The 23,436-nt window shown below is 38.7% G+C and overlaps 2 protein-coding genes across 3 annotated transcripts in view; both read left to right on the top strand.

Moving 5' to 3' along the window:
- ahnak (AHNAK nucleoprotein) overlaps positions 1-20,733 on the top strand; it is a 37,003-nt gene extending 16,270 nt beyond the window's left edge. Inside the window, exon 5 of the mRNA XM_087281532.1 lies at positions 860-20,733. Coding sequence (XP_087137658.1) covers positions 860-19,750 — 18,891 coding nt within the window. The 3' untranslated portion in view covers positions 19,751-20,733. The remainder of the gene's footprint in view (positions 1-859) is intronic.
- Positions 20,734-21,082: 349 nt separating this feature from the next.
- klhl4 (kelch-like family member 4) overlaps positions 21,083-23,436 on the top strand; it is a 59,961-nt gene continuing 57,607 nt past the window's right edge. The window contains exon 1 of one of the 2 annotated variants that reach the window (NM_001328011.1): positions 21,083-21,378. The gene's annotated coding sequence lies outside the window, so the exon portion shown is untranslated. The remainder of the gene's footprint in view (positions 21,379-23,436) is intronic. The other variant, XM_087280559.1, reaches the window with a different exon arrangement.

A 23,436-nucleotide genomic window follows, 5' to 3' on the forward strand; every position in this document is an offset into this window, starting at 1 on the left:
CCCTCATTTGTGTAATAAACAAATCAGTTATGGATTAAAAGACATGTGAAAGAGAAACCATTAAAGTGACAGCGCACAATTCCTGCTGCTGTTTGTTTTTGTCATTAATCAAACAACAAAAGAAGAAAATCCCTCACTGCTCTTGACTGAAGGACTTACCTACTTTTTTTTTTTTTTTTTTTTTGCAGTGAAGATGCTTAAAGCACAGTTTGTTTCATATTTTTTTTCTGTTGTATTTATTTCTCATTCTTTTGCAGGGTGGAAAATAACTGTATATATTTATATGCAGTTGAAGTCAAAATTATTAGCCCTCATGAATATTAGCAACTTTTCCTCCCCAATTTCTGTTTAATGGAAAGAAGATTTTTTTTTCAACTTATTTCTGAACATAATAGTTTTAATAACTAATTTCTAATAGCTGATATCATTTATCTTTGCTATGATGACAGTACATAATATTTTTCAAGATACAAGCATTCAGATTCAAAGTGCGATTCAAAGGCTTAATTAGGGTAATTAGGCAAGTCTTTGTTTAACAGTAGTTTCTTCTGCAGACAATCAAAAATATATTGCCTAAGAGGGCTAATAATATTGACCTTAAAATGGGTTTCACAATATTTAAACCTGATTTTATTCTAGCCAAAATAAAACAAATAAGCCTTTCTCCAGAAGAAAAAATATTAGAGGAAATGCTGTTAAAATTCCATGCTCTGTTAAACATAATTTGGGAAATATTTATAAAAAAAAAACGCTATTAATTTTGACTTCAACTTATAGTCGTTTTGAATAATCGTGATTATGATTTTTCCCAAAATCGAGCAGCCCTATCTTATGTAATAATGTCCTTTTTTTCTTGTAGAGTGGGGATGATGAAGACTACAAGAGAATCTATAGCAAGAAGATTAAACCTAGACTGAAGTCTGAGGACCTTGCTGAGGGTGTTGATGTGCGCACAGAACGCCACAGCAGCACAAGCAGTGATGGTTGCACCATCACTACAATCACTCGACGAATAACTACCTACACAGTTGATATGCCTGGGGGCACTAGTCAGCAGATTGATCCCTCAAGTCCTGAGTTCAAAATTCAGCTCTTGCAGCATGAGCAGGAAGGGGGTGATTCTTCACAAATAGGATTACCACACAGCAGCCTTGTTAGCAGTGAACACGGGGGTAAAAATTTAGGGGACATATCTTTTGGTGGGCCCCATGTCACTGGCTCGTCTGTGAAGCACTGTAGCACAGGATCTATCAGAGCAACAAGTGAATTAGATGGCAGTGGGAGAGAGATTACAATTAATGTGTCAGACACTGGACTTTCAGGGGGAAGAGGACAAAGATTTACAGAACATTTTGTAGGGACTGAAACTTCTCTAGAAGGTAATTTCTCTGGTAGAGTAACCACAGGGTTAGAAAAACAAGTGGGAAATATTTCTTCACCAGTAGAAGCTAGTTTTAAAGCTTTAAGTACGAAAGGAGGAACAGTAAAGGGCTCTGTTCTGGAAACGCATGGTTCAGGCTTTTCCATAATTGGAGGATCTAAGGGCAGTATTGGCAGAGAATCTTCTTCTGAAGTACTTAAGGATGGATCTGATGATCTAACCAAGCTGTCCAAGTTTAGCATAGATGTTCAGAGACCCAAAGTAAACATCAAACGTTCAGAAGCCGATATCAGCCAGGGTTCTGATTTTGCTATTCCAGACATGGACAGTAAAGCCAAGTTACCAAAAGTTGAAACTAGTGGATCAGTTGTTCACTCTAAGGAAATTGGTGGTGAATTCAAGCTTCCAAATGTGAAAGGCTCAAAACAGTTTACTGTGGAAAGTCCAAATGTAGAAGCAAATTTTAACAATCAAAATCTTAAAGATGTTAGTCAGAGAGGTTTTAGCTTAACTGGAAATCAGGATTTACCACATCCATCATTTAGAATGAAAGGCACTAATTTAGAGGACTCCAATTTGGGTGCTGATATGGACATCAGTGGTCCAGAGTTTCAGGTTCAAAGATGTGAGATTAAAGTCAAAGATACCCAGTTTGATGTGCCTTCAGTCACTGGCCAGGGAATTTCAATTTCAGATGTAGACTTAACTCTGAAAGAACAAAAAAGAGGTGTTAATGTGTGTGTTCAAAATATTGAAAGCAATGTTATGACACCAAAAGTTGAAATCAAAGGACAAAGTCTTAAAGGTGTAGAGGATGGCTTTATGATGAAGGGTCCCAATATTGATGCAAATGCTGCAAATGCCAAAATAGAGATTAAAACCCCAAACATTGATATGAAGACTCAAGAGTTTAATATTGAAGGACCTGAAAGAAAATACAAAGTTTCAAATGTCAAGGTACCATCAATTTCCGGTACATCTGTGCAAAATGTAAACATCACAGGACCTGCTGGGACAGCAGGGGACTTCAGCATTTCTGCTCCAAAAACGGAAGGAGATATTAAAGCACCATCCATTGAAATCAAAGGTCCAAAATTGATGGGTTCTAATGTAGACTTAAATCTTCCTAAAGCAGAAATAGAAAACAAACAAACAGGCGTAGAAATTAGGCTTCCCTCAAAGCCTGATATTGAGGGAGCTGATGGAAAAATCACATACCCAGAATTCAAGAAGACATCAATCACTGGGCCGAATATTTCTATGCCAGAAGTCAACTTGAACATCAAAGGTCAGAAATTGAAAGGCAGTGTTGAAACATCTGTTCCAAAAGTGGAAGGACATATTAAAGAACCAGAAGTAGCAGTTGAAAGACAAGATGGTCCTGAGAGGGGTTTTGGGATGCCAATATTTGGGTTGAAGGGGCAAAAAGTGGAGGGTCCAGGTTTTGATGTAAAAATCTCCAAAGCTGATGTTGAACTTAAGGAATCAAATTTAAACATTAAAGCTTCAAAGCTTGACACTGAGAGATCTGATGGAACAATCAAAGACAATAAAATCGTTATGCCTTCTGTTTCTGGGCCAACGATTTATATGCCGGGTGCTGATTTTAACCTGACAGGCTCTAAACTAAAAGGAGATGTTGATGCGTCCCTTCCAAAAATTGAAGGAGATATTAAAGCTTATGATATGGACTATAAAGCTCCAAAACATAACATTGACAGACCTGAGGGGAAACTTAAGAGCCCTGAATTCAATATGCCATCAGTATCTGGGCCAAATATTTCTATGCCAGATGTTGACTTAAATCTTAATGGTTCGAAACTGAAAGCTGATGTTGATGTTGATGTTTCTGTTTCGAAAGTGAAAGGAGATATTAAGGTACCTGATGTGGACATTAAACCTCCAAAAGTTGACATTAAGGTACCTGAGGTGGAAATCAAGGGCCCAAAATTCAATATGCCATCAATATCAGACTCAAATAATTCCATGCCAAATGTTGATTTTAACCTCAAAGGCCAGAAGATGAAGAGTGATGTTGATGTGTCTGTTCTAAAAGTGAAAGGAGATCTAAAGGACCCTGGTGTGAACATTAAAGCTCCAAACTTTGAAATTGAGGGATCTGATGGGAAAATCAAGGACTCTAAATTGAGTATGTCATCAATATCTGGCCCAAATATTTCCATGCCAGATGTTGACTTTAACCTCAAAGAATCGAAACTGAAAGGTGATGTTGATGTTTCTGTTCCAAAAGTGGAAGGAGATATTAAAGCACCAAAAATTGAACATGAAGGCCCAGACCTTGAGGGTGGTTTTAAGATGCCAAAGATCAATATACCAAAATTCGGATCCAAGGGCCCAAAAATGGAAGGACCAGACATGGATGTAAAATTCCCTAAAACTGATATCGATATTAAAGCACCTGATGTGGACGTTAAAGCTGCACAGCTTGACATTGAGGGACCTGAGGGAAAAGTCAAGGGCTCCAAGTTCAAAATGCCTTTCTCCGGACCAACAATTTCTATGCCAGATGTTGATTTCAACTTGAAAGGACGGAAAATGAAAGGTGATGTTGATGTGTCTATTCCAAAAGTGGAAGGAGATGTAAAGGTCCCTGGTGTGGAAATTAAAGGTCCAAGAGTGGACATTGAGGGACCTGAGGGGAAAATCAAGGGCTCTAAATTCAGTATGCCATCAATATCTGTCCCGAATGTTTCCATGCCAGATGTCGACTTTAACCTTAAAGGTTCAAAACTGAAAGGTGATGTTAATGTTTCTGTTCCAAAAATGGAAGGAGATGTTAAAGCACCAAAGGTCGAACTTGAAGGCCCAGACATTGAGGGTCCTGAGGGTGGTTTCAAGATGCCAAACATCAAAATGCCAAAATTCGGATCCAAGGGTCCAAAAGTGGAAAAACCGGACATAGATGTGAAAATCCCTAAAACTGATATTGATATTAAAGCACCTGATGTGGACATTAAGGCTCCAGAGCTTGACATTGAGGGACCTGAGGGAAAAGTCAAGGGCTCCAAATTCAAAATGCCTTTCTCTGGACCAACAATTTCTATGCCTGATGTTGATTTTAACCTGAAAGGTCCGAAACTGAAAGGTGATGTTGATGTTTCTGTTCCAAAAGTGGAAGCAGATATTAAAGCACCAAAAGTCGAACTTGAAGGCCCAGAAATTGAGGGTCCTGAGGGTGGTTTTAAGATGCCAAAGATAAAAATGCCACAGATTGGATTCAAGGGTCCAAAAGTGGAAGGTCCAGATGTCGACGTAAAAATTCCCAAAACTAATATTGACATAAAGGCACCTGATGTGGACATTAAAGGTCCAGAGATTGACATTGAGGGACCTGAGGGAAAAGTCAAGGGGTCTAAGTTCAAAATACCTTTCTCTGGGCCAAACATTTCTATGCCTGATGTTGATTTCAACCTGAAAGGTCCGAAACTGAAAGGTGATGTTTCTGTACCAAAAGTGAAAGGAGATATTAAAGCACCAAAAGTCGAACTTGAAGGGCCAGAAATTGAAGGTCCTGAGGGTGGTTTTAAAATGCCAACAATCAAAATGCCAAAATTCGGATTCAAGGGTCCAAAAGTTGAAGGACCAGGCATGGATGTGAAAATCCCCAAGACTGATATTGACATCAAAGGACCTGATGTGGACATTAAGGCTCCAGAGCTTGACATTGAGGCACCTGAGGGAAACATCAAGGACCCCAAATTGAAAATGCCTTCACTGTCCAGGCCAACAATTTCTATGCCAGATGTTGACTTTAATCTCAAAGGTCAAAAACTGAAAGGTGATGTTGATGTTTCTGTTCCAAAAATGCAAGGAGAAATTAAAGCACCAAAAGTCGAACTTGAAGGACAAGACATTGCAGGTCCTGAGGGTGGCTTTAAGATGCCAAAGATAAAATTGCCACAGTTCGGATTTAAGGGTCCAAAAGTGGAAGGTCCAGATGTCGATGTAAAAATTCCCAAAACTGAAATTGACATTAAGGCACCTGATGTGGACATTAAAGGTCCAGAGATTGACATTGAGGCACCTGAGGGAAAAGTCAAGGGCTCCAAGTTCAAAATACCTTTCTCTGGGCCAACAATTTCTATGCCTGATGTTGATTTTAACCTGAAAGGTCCGAAACTGAAAGGTGATGTTGATGTTTCAGTTCCAAAAGTGGAAGGAGATATTAAAGCACCAAAAGGCGATCTTGAAGGCCCAGAAATTGAGGTTCCTGAGGGTGGTTTTAAAATGCCAACAATCAAAATGCCAAAATTCGGATCCAAGGGTCCAAAAGTGGAAAAACCGGACATAGATGTGAAAATCCCTAAAACTGATATTGATATTAAAGCACCTGATGTGGACATTAAGGCTCCAGTGCTTGACATTGAGGGACCTGAGGGAAAAGTCAAGGGCTCCAAATTCAAAATGCCTTTCTCTGGACCAACAATTTCTATGCCTGATGTTGATTTTAACCTGAAAGGTCCGAAACTGAAAGGTGATGTTGATGTTTCAGTTCCAAAAGTGAAAGGAGATATTAAAGCACCAAAAGTTGAACTTGAAGGGCCAGAAATTGAGGGTCCTGAGGGTGGTTTTAAAATGCCAACAATCAAAATGCCAAAATTCGGATTCAAGGGTCCAAATGTTGAAGGACCAGGCTTGGATGTGAAAATCCCCAAGACTGATATTGACATTAAGGGACCGGATGTGGACATTAAGGCTCCAAAGCTTGACATTGAGGCACCTGAGGGAAACATCAAGGACCCCAAACTGATAATACCTTCATTATCCAGGCCAACAATTTCTATGCCAGATGTTGACTTTAACCTCAAAGGTCCGAAACTGAAAGGTGATGTTGATGTTTCTGTTCCAAAAGTGCAAGGAGATATTAAAGCACCAAAAGTCGAACTTGAAGGATCAGACATTGCAGGTCCTGAGGGTGGCTTTAAGATGCCAAAAATAAAAATGCCACAGATCGGATTCAAGGGTCCAAAAGTGGAAGGTCCAGATGTCGATGTAAAAATTCCAAAAACTGATATTGACATTAAGGCACCTGATGTGGACATTAAAGGTCCAGAGATTGACATTGAGGGACCTGAGGGAAAAGTCAAGGGCTCCAAGTTCAAAATACCTTTCTCTGGGCCAACAATTTCTATGCCTGATGTTGATTTTAACCTGAAAGGTCCGAAACTAAAAGGTGATGTTGATGTTTCTGTACCAAAAGTGGAAGGAGATATTAAAGCACCAAAAGTCGAACTTGAAGGCCCAGAAATTGATGGTCCTGAGGGTGGCTTTAAGATGCCAACGATCAAAATGCCAAAATTCGGATTCAAGGGTCCAAAAGTGGAAGGTCCAGATGTCGATGTAAAAATTCCCAAAACTGATATTGACATTAAGGCACCTGATGTGGACATTAAAGGTCCAGAGATTGACATTGAGGGACCTGAGGGAAAAGTCAAGGGCTCCAAGTTCAAAATACCTTTCTCTGGGCCAACAATTTCTATGCCTGATGTTGATTTTAACCTGAAAGGTCCGAAACTGAAAGGTGATGTTGATGTTTCTGTTCCTAAAGTGGAAGGAGATATTAAAGCACCAAAAGTTGAAATTGAAGGCCCAGAAATTGAGGGTCCTGAGGGTGGTTTTAAAATGCCAACGATCAAAATGCCAAAATTCGGATTCAAGGGTCCAAAAGTTGAAGGACCAGGCATGGAGGTAAAAATCCCCAAGACTGATATTGATATTAAAGGACCTGATGTGGACATTAAGGCTCCAGAGCTTGACATTGAGGCACCTGAGGGAAACATCAAGGACCCCAAGCTGAAAATGCCCTCATTGTCCAGGCCAACAATTTCTATGCCTGATGTTGACTTTAACCTGAAAGGTCCAAAACTGAAAGGTGATGTTGATGTTTCTGTTCCAAAAGTGCAAGGAGACATTAAAGCGTCAAAAGTCGAACTTGAAGGACCAGACATTGCGGGTCCTGAGGGTGGCTTTAAGATGCCAAAGATAAAAATGCCACAGATCGGATTCAAGGGTCCTAAAGTGGAAGGTCCAGATGTCGATGTAAAAATTCCCAAAACGGATATTGACATTAAGGCGCCTGATGTGGACATTAAAGGTCCAGAGATTGACATTGGGGGACCTGAGGGAAAAGTAAAGGGGTCCAAGTTCAAAATACCTTTCTCTGGGCCAAACATTTCTATGCCTGATGTTGATTTTAACCTGAAAGGGCCAAAACTGAAAGGTGATGTCGATGTTTCTGTTCCTAAAGTGGAAGGAAATATTAAAACTCCAAAAGTCGAACTTGAAGGCCCAGAAATTGAGGGTCCTGAGGGTGGTTTTAAAATGCCAACGATCAAAATGCCAAAATTTGGATTCAAGGGTCCAAAAGTTGAAGGACCAGGCATGGATGTGAAAATCCCTAAGACTGATATTGACATTAAAGGACCTGATGTGGACATTAAGGCTCTAGAGCTTGACATTGAGGCACCTGAGGGTAACATCAAGGACCCCAAGCTGAAAATGCCTTCATTGTCCAGGCCAACAATTTCTATGCCAGATGTTGACTTTAACCTCAAAGGTCCGAAACTGAAAGGTGATGTTGATGTTTCTGTTCCAAAAGTGCAAGGAGATATTAAAGCACCAAAAGTCGAACTTGAAGGATCAGACATTGCGGGTCCTGAGGGTGGCTTTAAGATGCCAAAAATAAAAATGCCACAGATCGGATTCAAGGGTCCAAAAGTGGAAGGTCCAGATGTCGATGTAAAAATTCCCAAAACGGATATTGACATTAAGGCACCTGATTTGGACATTAAATCTCCAGAGATTGACATTGAGGGACCTGAGGGAAAAGTAAAGGGGTCCAAGTTTAAAATACCTTTCTCTGGGCCAAAAATTTCTATGCCTGATGTTGATTTCAACCTGAAAGGTCCGAAACTGAAAGGTGATGTTGATGTTTCTGTTCCTAAAGTGGAAGGAGATATTACAGCACCAAAAGTCGAACTTGAAGGCCCAGAAATTGAGGGTCCTGAGGGTGGTTTGAAAATGCCAACGATCAAAATGCCAAAATTCGGATTCAAGGGTCCAAAAGTTGAAGGACCAGGCATGGATGTGAAAAGCCCCAAGACTGACATTGATATTAAAGGACCTGATGTGGACATTAAGGCTCCAGAGCTTGACATTGAGGCACCTAAGGGAAACATCAAGGACCCCAAGCTGAAAATGCCTTCATTGTCCAGGCCAACAATTTCTATGCCAGATGTTGACTTTAACCTCAAAGGTCCGAAACTGAAAGGTGATGTTGATGTTTCTGTTCCAAAAGTGCAAGGAGATATTAAAGCACCAAAAGTCGAACTTGAAGGATCAGACATTGCGGGTCCTGAGGGTGGCTTTAAGATGCCAAAAATAAAAATGCCACAGATCGGATTCAAGGGTCCAAAAGTGGAAGGTCCAGATGTCGATGTAAAAATTCCCAAAACGGATATTGACATTAAGGCACCTGATTTGGACATTAAATCTCCAGAGATTGACATTGAGGGACCTGAGGGAAAAGTAAAGGGGTCCAAGTTCAAAATACCTTTCTCTGGGCCAAAAATTTCTATGCCTGATGTTGATTTCAACCTGAAAGGTCCGAAACTGAAAGGTGATGTTGATGTTTCTGTTCCTAAAGTGGAAGGAGATATTACAGCACCAAAAGTCCAACTTGAAGGCCCAGAAATTGAGGGTCCTGAGGGTGGTTTTAAAATGCCAACGATCAAAATGCCCAAATTCGGATTCAAGGGTCCAAAAGTTGAAGGACCAGGCATAGATGTAAAAAGCCCCAAGACTGACATTGATATTAAAGGATGTGATGTGGACATTAAGGCTCCAGAGCTTGACATTGAGGCACCTGAGGGAAACATCAAGGACCCCAAACTGAAAATGCCTTCATTGACCAGGCCAACAATTTCTATGCCAGATGTTGATTTTAACCTGAAAGGTCCAAAACTGAAAGGTGATGTTAATGTTTCTGTTCCAAAAGTGGAAGGAGATATTAAAGCACCAAAACTTGAACTTGAAGGCCCAGAAATTGAGGGCCCTGAAAGTGGCTTTAAGATGCCAAAGTTTAAAATGCCACATATCGGATTCAAGGGTCCAAAATTGGAAAGTCCAGACTTGGATGTGAAAATCCCTAAAGCTGATTTTGAGGTTAAGTCACCTGATTTGGACCTTAAAACTCCAGAGCTTGACATTGAGGGACCTGAGGGAAAAGTCAAGGGCTCAAAGTTCAAAATGCCTTTCTCCGGGCCAAAAATTTCTATGCCTGATGTTGATTTTAACCTGAAAGGTCCGAAACTGAAAGGTGAGGTCGATGTTTCTGTTCCAAAAGTGAAAGGAGATATTAAAGCAACCGAAGTAGATATTAAAACTCCACAAATTGACATTGAGGGACCTGAAGGAAAACCTAAGGGCTCTAAATTCAGTATCCCATCAATATCTGGCCCAAATATTTCCATGCCAGATGCTGATTTTAGCCTCAAAGGTCCGAAACTGAAAGGTGATGTTGATGTTTCAGTTCCAAAAGTAGAAGGGGATATCAAAGCTCCAAACGTTGAAATTGAAGGCCCAGATATTAAAGGACCTGAGGGTGGTTTTAAGATGCCAAAGATCAAAATGCCAAGATTTGGGTTCAAAGGTCCAAAAGTGGAAGGTCCAGATGTCGAAGTCCCCAAAACTGATATTGACATCAAAGCACCTGATGTGGACATTAAATCTCCTGAGCTTGACTTTGAGGGACCTGAAGGCAAGGTCAAGGGCTCCAAGTTTAAAATGCCTTTCTCTGGGCCAACGATTTCTATGCCTGATGTTGATTTTAACCTGAAAAGTCCAAAACTGAAAGGTGATGTTTCTGTTCCAAAAGTGGAAGGAGATATTAAAGCACCAAAAGTCGAACTTGAAGGCCCAGAAATTGAGGGTCCAGAAGGTGGCTTTAAGATGCCAAATATCAAAATGCCAAAATTCGGATTCAAGGGTCCAAAAGTTGAAGGTCCAGATGTCGATATAAAAATTCCCAAAACTGATATCGACATTAAGGCACCTGATGTGGACATCAAAGGTCCAGAGATTGACATTGAGGGACCGGAGGGAAAAGTTAAGGGCTCCAAGTTCAAAATACCTTTCTCTGGGCCAACAATTTCTATGCCGGATGTTGATTTTAACCTGAAAGGTCCGAAACTGAAAGGTGATGTTGATGTTTCAGTTCCAAAAGTGAAAGGAGAGATTAAAGCACCTGACGTGGTTGTTAAAACCCCAAAAGTTGACATTGAGGGACCTGAAGGAAAACTTAAGGGCCCTAAATTTAACATTCCATCAATTTCTGGGCCAAATATTTCTATGCCTGATGTTGACTTTAACCTGAAAGGTCCAAAACTGAAAGGTGATGTTTCTGTTCCAAAAGTGGAAGGAGATATTAAAGCACCAAAAGTTGAACTTGAAGGCCCAGAAATTGAGGGCCCTGAAAGTGGCTTTAAGATGCCAAAGTTCAAAATGCCACATATCGGATTCAAGGGTCCAAAAGTGGAAGGTCCAGATGTCGATGTAAAAATACCCAAAACTGAAATTGACATTAAGGAACCTGACTTGGACATTAAAGGTCCAGAGCTTGATATCGAGGGACCTGAAGGAAAAGTCAAGGGCCCAAAATGGAAAATGCCTTCTTTCTCCAGACCAACAGTTTCTGTGCCAGATGTTGATTTCAACCTGAAAGGTCCGAAACTGAAAGGTGATGTTGATGTTTCTCTTCCAAAAGTGGAAGGAGGTGTTAAAGCACCAAAAGTCGAACTTGAAGGCCCAGACATTGAGGGTCCCGAGGGTGGCTTTAAGATGCCAAAGTTCAGATTGCCAAAGTTTGGATTCAAGGGTCCAAAAGTGGAACGTCCAGACATGGATATGAAAATCCCTAAAGCTGATTTTGAGGTTAAGTCACCTGATTTGGACATTAAATCTCCAGAGATTGACATTGAGGGACCTGAAGGAAAAGTCAAGGGCCCCAAATTGAAAATGCCTTCTTTCCCCGTGCCAAAAATTTCTATGCCAGATGTTGACTTTAACCTGAAAGGTCCGAAACTGAAAGGCGATTTCGATGTTTCTGTTCCAAAAGTGGAGGGAGATTTCAAAGCACCTGATGTGGATGTTAAAACTCCAAAAGTTGACATGGAGGGACCTGAAGGAAAATTTAAGGGCCCTAAATTCCAGATGCCATCATTTTCTGGGCCAAATATTTCTATGCCTGATGTTGACTTTAATATCAAAGGTCCAAAACTGAAAGGTGATGTTGATGTTTCTGTTCCAAAAGTGCAAGGGGATATTAAAGCACCAAAAATTGAACTTGAAGGCCCAGACATTGAGGGTCCTGAGGGTGGCTTTAAGATGCCAAATATCAAAATGCCAAAATTCGGATTCAAGGGTCCAAAAGTGGAAGGTCCTGACATGGATGTGAAAATCCCTAAATCTGATTTTGAGGTTAAGTCACCTGACTTGGACATTAAATCTCCAGAGATTGACATAGAGGGACCTGAAGGAAAAGTCAAGGGGCCCAAATTTAAAATACCTTCTTTCACTGGGCCAAAAATTTCTATGCCAGATGTTGATTTTAACCTGAAAGGTCCGAAACTGAAAGGTGATGTCGATGTTTCGGTTCCAAAAGTGGAAGGAGATATAAAGCTCCCTGGTTTGGATGTTGAAGCTCCAAAAGTTGACATGGAGGGAAGTGAGGGAAAACTTAAGGGTCCTAAATTCAGTATGCCATCAATATCTGGCCCAAATTTTTCCTTACCAAATGTTGACTTTAACCTCAAAGGTCCAAAACTAAAAGGTGATGTTGATGTTTCTATTCCAAAAGTGGAAGGAGGTGTTAAAGCACCAAAAGTTGAAATTGAAGGCCCAGACATTGAGAGTTCCGAGGGTGGCTTTAAGATGCCAAATATCAAAATGCCAAAATTCGGATTCAAGGGTCCAAAAGTGGAAGTTCCTGACATGGATGTGAAAATCCCTAAAGCTGATTTTGAGGTTAAGTCACCTGATTTGGACATTAAATCTCCAGAAATTGACATGGAGGGACCTGAAGGAAAAGTTAAGGGCCCCACATTGAAAATGCCTTCTTTCTCTGGGCCAAAAATTTCTATGCCAGATGTTGACTTCAACCTGAAAGGTCCGAAACTCAAAAGCGATGTCGATGTTTCTGTTCCAAAAGTTGAAGGAGGTATTAAAGCACCAAAAGTTGAAATTGAAGGCCCAGACATTGAGGGTCGCGAGGGTGGCTTTAAGATGCCAAATATCAAAATGCCAAAATTCGGATTCAAGGGTCCAAAAGTGGAAGGTCCCGACATGGATGTGAAAATCCCTAAATCTGATTTTGAGATTAAGTCACCTGACTTGGACATTAAATCTCCAGAGATTGACATTGAGGGACCTGAAGGAAAAGTCAAGGGGCCCAAATTTAAAATACCTTCTTTCTCCGGGCCAAAAATTTCTATGCCCGATGTTGATTTTAACCTGAAAGGTCCGAAACTGAAAGGTGATGTTGATGTTTCGGTTCCAAAAGTGGAAGGAGATATAAAGCTCCCTGGTTTGGATGTTAAAGCTCCAAAAGTTGACATGGAGGGAAGTGAGGGAAAATTTAAGGGTCCTAAATTCAGTATGCCATCAATATCTGGCCCAAATTTTTCCTTGCCAAATGTTGACTTTAACCTCAAAGGTCCAAAACTGAAAGGTGATGTTGATGTTTCTGTTCCAAAAGTGGAAGGAGGTGTTAAAGCACCAAAAGTTGAACTTGAAGGCCCAGACATTGAGAGTCCTGAGGGTGGCTTTAAGATGCCAAATATCAAAATGCCAAAATTCGGATTCAAGGGTCCAAAAGTGGAAGGTCCTGACATGGATGTGAAAATCCCTAAAGCTGATTTTGAGGTTAAGTCACCTGATTTGGACATTAAGTCTCCAGAGATTGACATAGAGGGACCTGAAGGAAAAGTCAAGGGCCCCACATTGAAAATGCCTTCTTTCTCTGGGCCAAAAATTTCTATGCCAGATGTTGACTTTAACCTGAAAGGTCCGAAACTGAAAAGTGATGTCGATGTTTCTGTTCCAAAAGTTGAAGGAGGTATTAAAGCACCAAAAGTTGAAATTGAAGGCCCAGACATTGAGGGTCGCGAGGGTGGCTTTAAGATGCCAAATATTAAAATGCCAAAATTCGGATTCAAGGGTCCAAAAGTGGAAGGTCCCGACATGGAGGTGAAAATCCCTAAAGCTGATTTTGAGGTTAAGTCACCTGATTTTGACATTAAATCTCCAGAGATTGACATTGAGGGACCTGAAGGAAAAGTCAAGGGCCCTAAATTCCAGATGCCATCAGTTTCTCGGCCAAAAATGTCTATGCCTGATGTTGATTTTAACCTGAAAGGTCCGAAACTGAAAGGTGATGTCGATGTTTCTGTCCCAAAAGTTGAAGGCGGTATTAAAGCACCAAAAGTTGAAATTGAAGGCCCAGACATTGAGGGTCGCGAGGGTGGCTTTAAGATGCCAAATATCAAAATGCCAAAATTCGGATTCAAGGGTTCAAAAGTGGAAGGTCCGGAAATGGATGTGAAAATCCCTGAAGCTGATTTTGAGGTTAAGTCACCTGATTTGGACATTAAATCTCCAGAGATTGACATTGAGGGACCTGAAGGAAAAGTCAAGGGCCCTAAATTCCAGATGCCATCAGTTTCTCTGCCAAAAATTTCTATGCCAGATGTTGATTTTAACCTGAAAGGTCCGAAACTGAAAGGTGATGTCGATGTTTCGGTTCCAAAAGTGGAAGGAGATATAAAGCTCCCTAGTTTGGATGTTGAAGCTCCAAAAATTGACTTCGAGGGAAGTGAGGGAAAACTTAAGGGTCCTAAATTCAGTATGCCATCAATATCTGGCCCAAATTTTTCCTTGCCAAATGTTGACTTTAACCTCAAAGGTCCGAAACTAAAAGGTGATGTTGATGTTTCTGTTCCAAAAGTGGAAGGAGGTGTTAAAGCACCAAAAGTTGAACTTGAAGGCCCAGACATTGAGAGTCCCGAAGGTGGCTTTAAGATGCCAAATATCAAAATGCCAAAATTCGGATTCAAGGGTCCAAAAGTGGAAGGTCCCGACATGGATGTGAAAATCCCTAAAGCTGATTTTGAGGTTAAGTCACCTGATTTGGACATTAAGTCTCCAGAGATTGACATTGAGGGACCTGACGGAAAAGTCAAGGGCCCCACATTGAAAATGCCTTCTTTGTCCGGGCCAAAAATTTCTATGCCAGATGTTGATTTTAATCTGAAAGGTCCGAAAGTAAAAGGCGATGTTGATGTTTCTGTTCCAAAAGTGGAAGGAGATATAAAAGTCCCTGGTTTGGACATTAAAGCTCCAAAAGTTGACATTGAGGGACCAGAGGGAAAACTTAAGGGCCCTAAAATTAATATTCCTTCAATATCTGGCCCAAATATTTCCTTGCCAACTGTTGACTTTAACCTCAAAGGTCCAAAACTGAGAGGTGATGTTGATGTTTCTGTTCCCAAAGTGAAAGGAGATGTTAAAGCACCCGATCTGGATATTAAAACTCCTGAAATTGACATTGAGGGAGCTGAGGGAAAAATTAAGGGCCCTAAATTTAGGATACCATCTGTCTCCATGCCAAAGATTTCTATGCCAGAAGTTGATTTCAATCTGAAAGGACCAAAACTGAAAGGTGATGTTGATTTTTCCGTTCCAAAAGTCGAAGGAGACGTAAAGGCACCTGATGTTCATATCAAGGGTCCAGAGGTTGACGTAGAGACACCTGAAGGAAAAATCACAGGCTCCAAATTCAAGGGGCCATCATTTTCAGGTCCAAATATTTCTCTCCCAGATGTTGACTTCAACTTGAAAGGACCTAAACTAAAGGGTGGTGTTGATGTGTCCGTTCCAAAAGTTCAAGGGGATATTAAAGCCACAGATTTTAACATTAATCTGCCGAATATTGATGGTGATATACCTGAAGGAAAAGTAAAGGGCCCAAAACTTAAGATGCCATCTTTATCCGGCCCTGAAGGCTCCATTGAGGTTAATTTACCAGAAACAAATGTGAAAAAGCCAAAGTTTAAAATGCCAAAGTTTAAATTTCCGTCATTTGGGCACAAAGGTCCAAAAGTGGAAGGCCCTGATGTTGATGTAAAAATTCCTAAGGCTGATATCAAATTTAAATCACCAGATTTGGACAATGAATCTCCAGAGCTTAACATTGAGGGACCGAAGGGAAAAATCAAGGCCTCCAAATTTAGTATGCCAACAATTTCTGGTCCAAAGGTTTCAATGCCAGATGTTGATCTAAACCTGAAACGTCCGAAACTGAAAGGTGACGTTGATGTTTCAGTTCCAAAAGTAGAAGGAAATATTAGTGTACCTGATGTGGATCTTAAATCTCCTGAAGTGGAATTTGAGGGACCTGAGGGAAAAATTAAGGGCCCCAAAGGGAAAATTCCATTACTGTCAGGGCCAAATATTTCTATGCCACACGTTGACTTCAACCTCAAAGGTCCAAAATTGAAAAGTGATGTTGATGTTTCTGTCCTGAAAGTGGAAGGAGATATTAAAACACCAAAGATTGAACATGAAGGACCAGACATTGAGGGTCCTGAGGGTGGCTTTAAGATGCCAAAGCTCAAAATTCCACAGTTTGGATTCAAGGGCCCAAAAGTGGAAGGTCCAGACATGGATGTTAAAATCCCCAAAACCGATATTGACATTAATGCACCTGATGTCGACATTAAAGCTCCAGAGCTTGACATCGATGGACCTGAGGGAAAAATCAAGGGCCCTAAATTGACAAAGCCTTCTTTATCTGGGCCAACAATTTCTATGCCAGATGTTGATTTTAACCTAAAAGGTCGGAAAATGAAAGGTGATGTCGATGTGTCTGTTCCAAAATTGCAAGGAGATATAAAGGTCCCTGGTATGGACATTAAAGGTCCACAAGTTGACATTGAGGGACCTGAGGGGAAAATCAAGGGCTCTAAATTCAGTATGCCTTCAATATCTGGCCCAAAAATTTCCATGCCTAATGTTGACTTTAACCTCAAAGGGCCAAAACTAAAAGGTGATGTTGATGTTACAGTTCCAAAAGTAGAAGGAGACATGAAGGCACCAAAAGTTGAACTTGAAGGCCCAGACATTGAGGGTCCTGAGGGTGGTTTTAAGATGCCAAAGGTCAAAATGCCAAAAATTGGATTCAAGGGTCCAAAAGTTGAAGGTCCAGATGTTAATGTACAAATCCCTAAAACTGATATTGACATTAATGCACCCGATGTGGACATTAAATCTCCAGAGCTAGAAATTGAGGGACCTGAGGGTAAAGTCAAGGGCCACAAATTAAAAATGCCTTTCTCCGGCCCAACAATTTCTATGCCAGATGTTGATTTTAATCTAAAAGGTCTAAAACTGAAAGGTGATGTTGATGCATCTGCTCCGAAAGTGAAAGGAGATATTAAAATACCCAATGTGGATATTAAAGGTCCTGAAGTTGACATTGAGGGACCTGGGAGAAAATTTAAGGGCCCTAAATTTCAGATGCCATCAGTTTCTGGGCCAAATATTTCCATGCCTGATGTTGACTTTACGATGCCAGATGTTGATGTAAACCTGAAAGGCCCAAAACTGAAAGGTGATGTCGATGTTTCTGTTCCAAAAGTTGAAGGACATATAAAAGCACCAAAAGTGGATATTGAAGGTCCTGATTTTGATGTAGATGGTCCAGAAGTTGGCTTTAAGATGCCCAAATTGCCATCACTTGGCCTTAAAGGGCCAAATGTGGAGGGCCCAGAAATTGGTGTGAAAATCCCTAAAACCAATATTGATGTCAAGGCTCCTGGAGTTGACATTGAATCTCCAGATCTTAATATTGAGGGACCTGATGGAAAAATAAAAAGCCCTAAATTCAAGATCCCGACAGTTTCTATTCCAAAGGTTCCCATGCCAGATGTTGACTTTAACTTGAAAGGTCCTAAACTGAAAGGAGATGTTGATGTTTCTGTACCCAAAATGGAAGGAGATATTAACGGAGCAAAAGTTAAATTTGAAGGCCCAGGCTATGAAGGTCCTGAGGGTGGCTTTAAGATCCCAAAGATGCCATCATTTGGACTTAAGGGTCCAAACGTGGAAGGACCAGATGTTGACATAAAACTCCCAAAAGCAGGTGTTGATGTTAAAGGACCTGAAATTGAGGTCAAATCTCCTGATCTTGAAATTAAGGGACACGAAGGAAAAATTAAGGGTCCTAACTTCAAAATGCCTTCTTTATCTGGTCCACAGATTTCTATGCCAGATATTAATATCAAAGGCCCCAAAGTCAAGGGTGATATGGGGATTTCTGGACCGAAGACTGGAGGTGACCTAAAGTCTGCAAAAGTGGACATTAAAGGTCCTCATGTTGATTTAGAGAGCCCTGAAGGTGGACTAAAAATGCCAACGATAAAAATGCCAGCATTCGGATTCAAGGGTCCAAAAGTGGACGGTCCAGATATTGATTTCAATCTCCCGAAAACAGATGTTGATATGAAAGGACCCGAAATCGACATTAAAACTGCTGATCTTGACACTGATGGACTTGGGGGTGGTCTAAAGAATGTGAAGTTTCCAAAATTTAAAGGTCCTCACTTTGGAATCAAGACTTCGGGTGGCAGTCTTTCAGTTCCTGAACAGGATGTTGAGGCAACCATAGATGCCAAAAGCCCTGATGTTACCCTCAGTGGACCAGATGCAAACATCAAAGTGCCAAAAACTAAGAAATCTAAATTTTCACTTGGAGTTAGGAGCCCAAAGTTAGATGCAGATATCCCTGATGCTGGTGGTAATTTTGAAGGACCTGACATGAATGTAGATGTCAAAGGAAAAAAGGGTAAATTCAAATTGCCAAAAGGGAAAGGGAAGTCTAAAACATTTGATGCTGATTTAAAGACGGAAATGGTCGAGTTGGAGACAAATGAACCTGAAATTCACATAAAGTCCACCAAAGTAAAGAAACCTTTTTTTGGAAGGTTACATTTTCCTGATGTGGAATTTGACATAAAATCTCCAAAAGTTAAAGCTAGTTCATCTGCATCTGGAACCATGAAATCATCAGATGTTGATTTGCCATCGGCAAGCCTTAAAACTGACATTCAGACACCAGATGCTAGTTTGGACAGTCCAGATTTGAAAACGAAAGGGGCAAAAGTAAAAATGTCAAAATACAGCATGTCTAGCTCCAAACTAAAAACTTCAGACTTGGATGTTAGAGATGCAACATTGGAGATTCCAGAGAAGACCATGCATTCTCCAGATGTCAGTGTAGCAGGATCAGGGATTAATGGAAAACGCAGTGCTAAAATTGACATAGAAGGAAAAGTACAAAGTGTTGAGTCGGCAGTGCCATCTACAAATGTCAGCGGGGGGGTTATAGATGCTGATTTAGGTATCGCTGAACAGAAAGGAGTAAAAGGGAGCATTGGAATAGCTGGCTTTAATGTAGGAGGACAAAAGGAAGATACTGCAAGTGGGATAGGCTTGAAGTCAGATGCATCATTATCTGGTGGGATAGAGAATCAAGAAGGTAATTTAACATTTCCTAAAGTCAAAGTACCAAAGTTTGGTATTGCATTGCCTAGAGTAGAACCAAGAGAAATGCGAGAAGATATAGGTTCGGGTGAATTGGCTGGTGGAGCTAAAGTTAGTTCTCAAGGTTTAGAAATGCAGAAAACTGATGTCAAAAGCAGTGGTGGCAAAGTGAAAGTAAAAATGCCGAAGCTGTTTGTCAAATCTAAATCTAAAGGTGGCAGTGCAGCTGATCTAACTGTTGAGGGAGAAGATGCTGATGCTACTAGTAAAGGTGCTGCTAAAGTGTCTAAGGAGTTGAGTCTTAGTTCTGGGGAACTGACAAGTGGCAAGTTAACAGTAGAGGAAAGCTCTGGATTTAAAGTTTCTCCAAAGAGTAAATCTGCCTCTCTTGACTTCTTTAAAAAGTCACGACATCACTCATCCTCTGTCAGTGAAGAGGGAGCCTTAGCTTCACCTGTTTCTACTGAAGGGCACTTACAAGCAGAAGCTGGCAATGTTTCTCTAGATGTTGGAGACACTAAGGTTAAAGGCAAAAAAGGAAAGTTGAAGTTCTCTACAATTGGAGGTTTTAGTTCAAAAAGTAAAGGTTCATATGAAGTGACTGATGAGAGTGAGGCTATGACTGAGAGTGCTAGTGGGGTTGCTCAGCCTTCAAAGAAGTCCAGAATGTCATCGTCATCTAGCAGTGATAGTGGTACAAAAGGTAGTATTCGGTTACCACAACTCGAGATATCAGTTTCACCAAAAAAATAAGTTTTTACGTTGATATCTAGGCACAGTTCAAATACATTTATTTTATTATGTCAGTCTAGATGATTATCGTAAATCTGGCTTTCATTGTAATTATAATGCACTGCCTTATAAACTGTTTCTTCAGTTTCCAAAAATGCTCTTTACAGGCATTGATATTATTTGAATCACAATTTAACTGTAAATAAGAGAAAACTGTAGGTAATTTTAAATTTTTTTTGTAGATAGGAAATTCAGATTCAATCCAAAAATGTGTGTACTTAATATAAAAAAGAAATCGATGCGAGTTGTCATCAGATAATGTGGTATATTTTTCTATGTTTTGACTTGGTTTTGTGACTCCTTTCTAAAATTGTCTAAACACGTTTACATGCAAGAGGCATGATTTTAATTAAAACTGAAAGGATTTTATGACTTCAACTTCACATATATTTAGTGCTGTATCACATGTACTTATCACTGATGAAAATCTAATTTTAAACAAAGCATTAGTAAGCAGAATGAAGTTTAAGGGCTGTAAAAATTGTAAATAAATTGATTCAGAATAGATGCATGGGATTATATTACTTTGTGTCCCAAATAATATGGCAGTTCAGATATTCTGTTATGAAATTTACACAGAGATTATTATCTTCTAAAGTATTTATATCTTTTCTATAATTGAATTGCTTTAAAATGCACACATGGAGCAGCTGACAAAGGGCTGTGACTGGCTTTGATGTTTTAAATGATTTCAAAGGCATTTTAGTTGTATCTTCCACATTTCTTTACATCCAATTGACTCTCTCTCTTCCTCTTACTACATTAATGAAATGTCGTGCTGCAAAGTGGTGATTATACCTACAGAAATGCTAATGATTAAACAATATTTTTTAAAAGGCTAAAATGTACATCACCTTTGTAAATAGTGGGACATTTAGGCTGTATGTTTCTAACTTTTTCTTGTATCTGTTGCAAAAAAATTTAATAAAGAGTTCAATTCTAAACATGTGTTGAAAGTTGTTTACACTGTTTGCATGACAGTACTGTTTTGTTATATAAAAAAGGCTTCTATATAATTACACACAAACCATCTGATGGATAAACTTTACCTAAAACTAAAAACTATGTCATTGTTTAATCCCATTTTACTTTTTCCAAACCATTTAACTTTCCTCACTTGAACGGAAAAAAAGATATATTTTGAAGAAAGCTGGAAGCCTATAACCATTGACATCCATAGTATTTTTCAGTTTTCTTTCGTCTTTTCTGTTATGCAGAATAAAGACATAAAGGTTTGGAACCACTTGAGGATGATTAAATGGGGAATTTTCATTTTTAGGTGAACTACCCCTTTAATATTAGCATTGAAGGCTTTGGAATAGGATTGCATTCGTTCAGCTTTGGGTTTATCCATCATTCTTTTAGCTTTCTATGAAAACTTTGATGGGAGCCATCACTAAGAAAACAGGAAATAGGCTTTCCTGTACTGGCTCCAACCAGGAAATCAGGAACTTCCTTTGAGGGAGTGTAGTTTTGTTTTGTATGCAAATGTTCGTTAGCAGTACTGGGATGAGAAAGTTAAGTCAGGCAGTATTCTGTAGTTAGAAGCTGAGGAGTACAGACAAACACATTTTTCTTTTGTTCAAACGGTAAGAAGTCTTTTTTTTACCATGCAGTTGCTATTCAATTTAACCATTTTAACGGATGAAGGTGGATTTATTTAATTTTTGAATGTGTTTGATTCTTTGGTTTGGATTTTAGACCTCTGCTTTGGTATTTTTTATATCTGATTACTCTAGTTTGACATTATGGAATCTCTTTTTTTCATTTGTGCTTTGAGGTATATAGTTTAGCTTTGATTCTTGTTTTATTTCAAAGACATAGCCATGAAAAACGGTAGAGAGATGGGAGAATAGGCTATATATAAATATATATATATATATATATATATATATATATATATATATATATATATATATATATATATATATATATATATATATATATATATATATATATATATATATATATATATATATATATATATATATATATATATATATATATATATATTATATATATATATATATATATATATATATATATATATATATATATATATATATATATATATATATATATATATATATATATATATATATATATATATATATATATATATATACATATATATATATGATAATAAAAATTGTGGTAATATTTACCTAGTAATATAAACAGTCCTAAATAACCCGTGGGTAAGGCCAGACGGAATCTGCGGACATTTTTTGCTATTTCTGCACAGAATGTGTTAAAAAACCTGCAGATTTATGTGGAATTATTTTGTGAGTATCATAACCAAAATATTTTATTATATAAAATAAAAAGTAATAGCTTTCAACTTTTAACAATGCAAATCCCATAAGATTCACTTTATTCTGTGAAAAAAGCAAGTGTTTCATATAATATCATACTAAAAGACAGAAAATACTTTACAAACTGTTTTAAAAAAATCATATGAATATTTTCATATGTCAATATTATTACTGTAATTAATTAAAAAACTGAATAAATATAAGTTTACACACATTTAAACAAATAAATATACAGACTCAATGATGGGCTAAAAATCTGCGTAATTCTGTGCACACATTCAGTCTGGGCCTACCTATCGGTCATGGGTTAAGAGTGTGATTCTTTATTTATTAAAAACATAACTTTCTTAGTCCAGAAATGTGTTATACATTTCTTACAGGAATTTAGGACATTTAGGGTTATTTAAGGACATTTTGATTAGCAATAATGCGTTGAGATTTGAAACGTATCGTGCAATATTGGCGTGAACGTATTTCATTCTCCTGGCAGACATAAATCTTTCAATGTTGAAATGATAATTTAGACAAAGTATAAAATATTAAGAATGATATTTTGATATTATATAATGATATGCTTGGCCTACAGTATATTAAGATAGGACTATACAAAAAAAAAAAAAAAAAAAAAAAACACTCTGCACTGTGTTCTTGCATTTAATACTGTTACCAAATTATACATGCCCCCTTATACATACAGAGCTATGCTATGCTGTATACAATCAACTTGTTGAAACATGAACAATGAATTTGTTATTTTCAAGATAGCTGATATATTAATTCAAGCTTGTAATGTAGTTCAGTTTCAGACTAAGACTGCATTTATGTTGCTATTTTTTTTAAAAATTTGATTTATATTTGTGCTGTCGTTCAATTTTCACGGTGAGCTGCAGCTGCCTTATGTCATTATTATTCATAAACATGTTTTTTCTCTTTAAATTAATAAATTAAAAATCAAACGGCATCAAAATGTCGCCATTGAATAATTATATAGGTTCACATTATTTAGCAGATACCTGCAATTACAGTATAGCATCAAATGAGATTAGTTTGAGCATCCAGTGGAAATTAATTCATTAGCCATATGGCTTTCGTCACCTGCTGTTCGTTGCTCACATTAAGGTAAATAAATGTCCAAATTTCACAGGGTGTTGTTAATTTCACAGTTTTACACAGCTGAAGAAAGAACAACTGAATGACTAAATCCCCATCAAATGTTTAATTCATTTTTTTTCTTTTTGGCTTAGTCCCTTTATTAATCTAGGGTCGCCACAGCGAAATGAACCACCTACTTAACCAGCATATGTTTTTTACGCACAGATTTCCTTCCAGCTG

This window comes from Danio rerio, chromosome 14, assembly GCF_052040795.2.
Source record: "Danio rerio strain M-AB ecotype USA chromosome 14, GRCz13ab, whole genome shotgun sequence".
NCBI classification, from domain to species: Eukaryota; Metazoa; Chordata; class Actinopteri; order Cypriniformes; family Danionidae; genus Danio; species Danio rerio.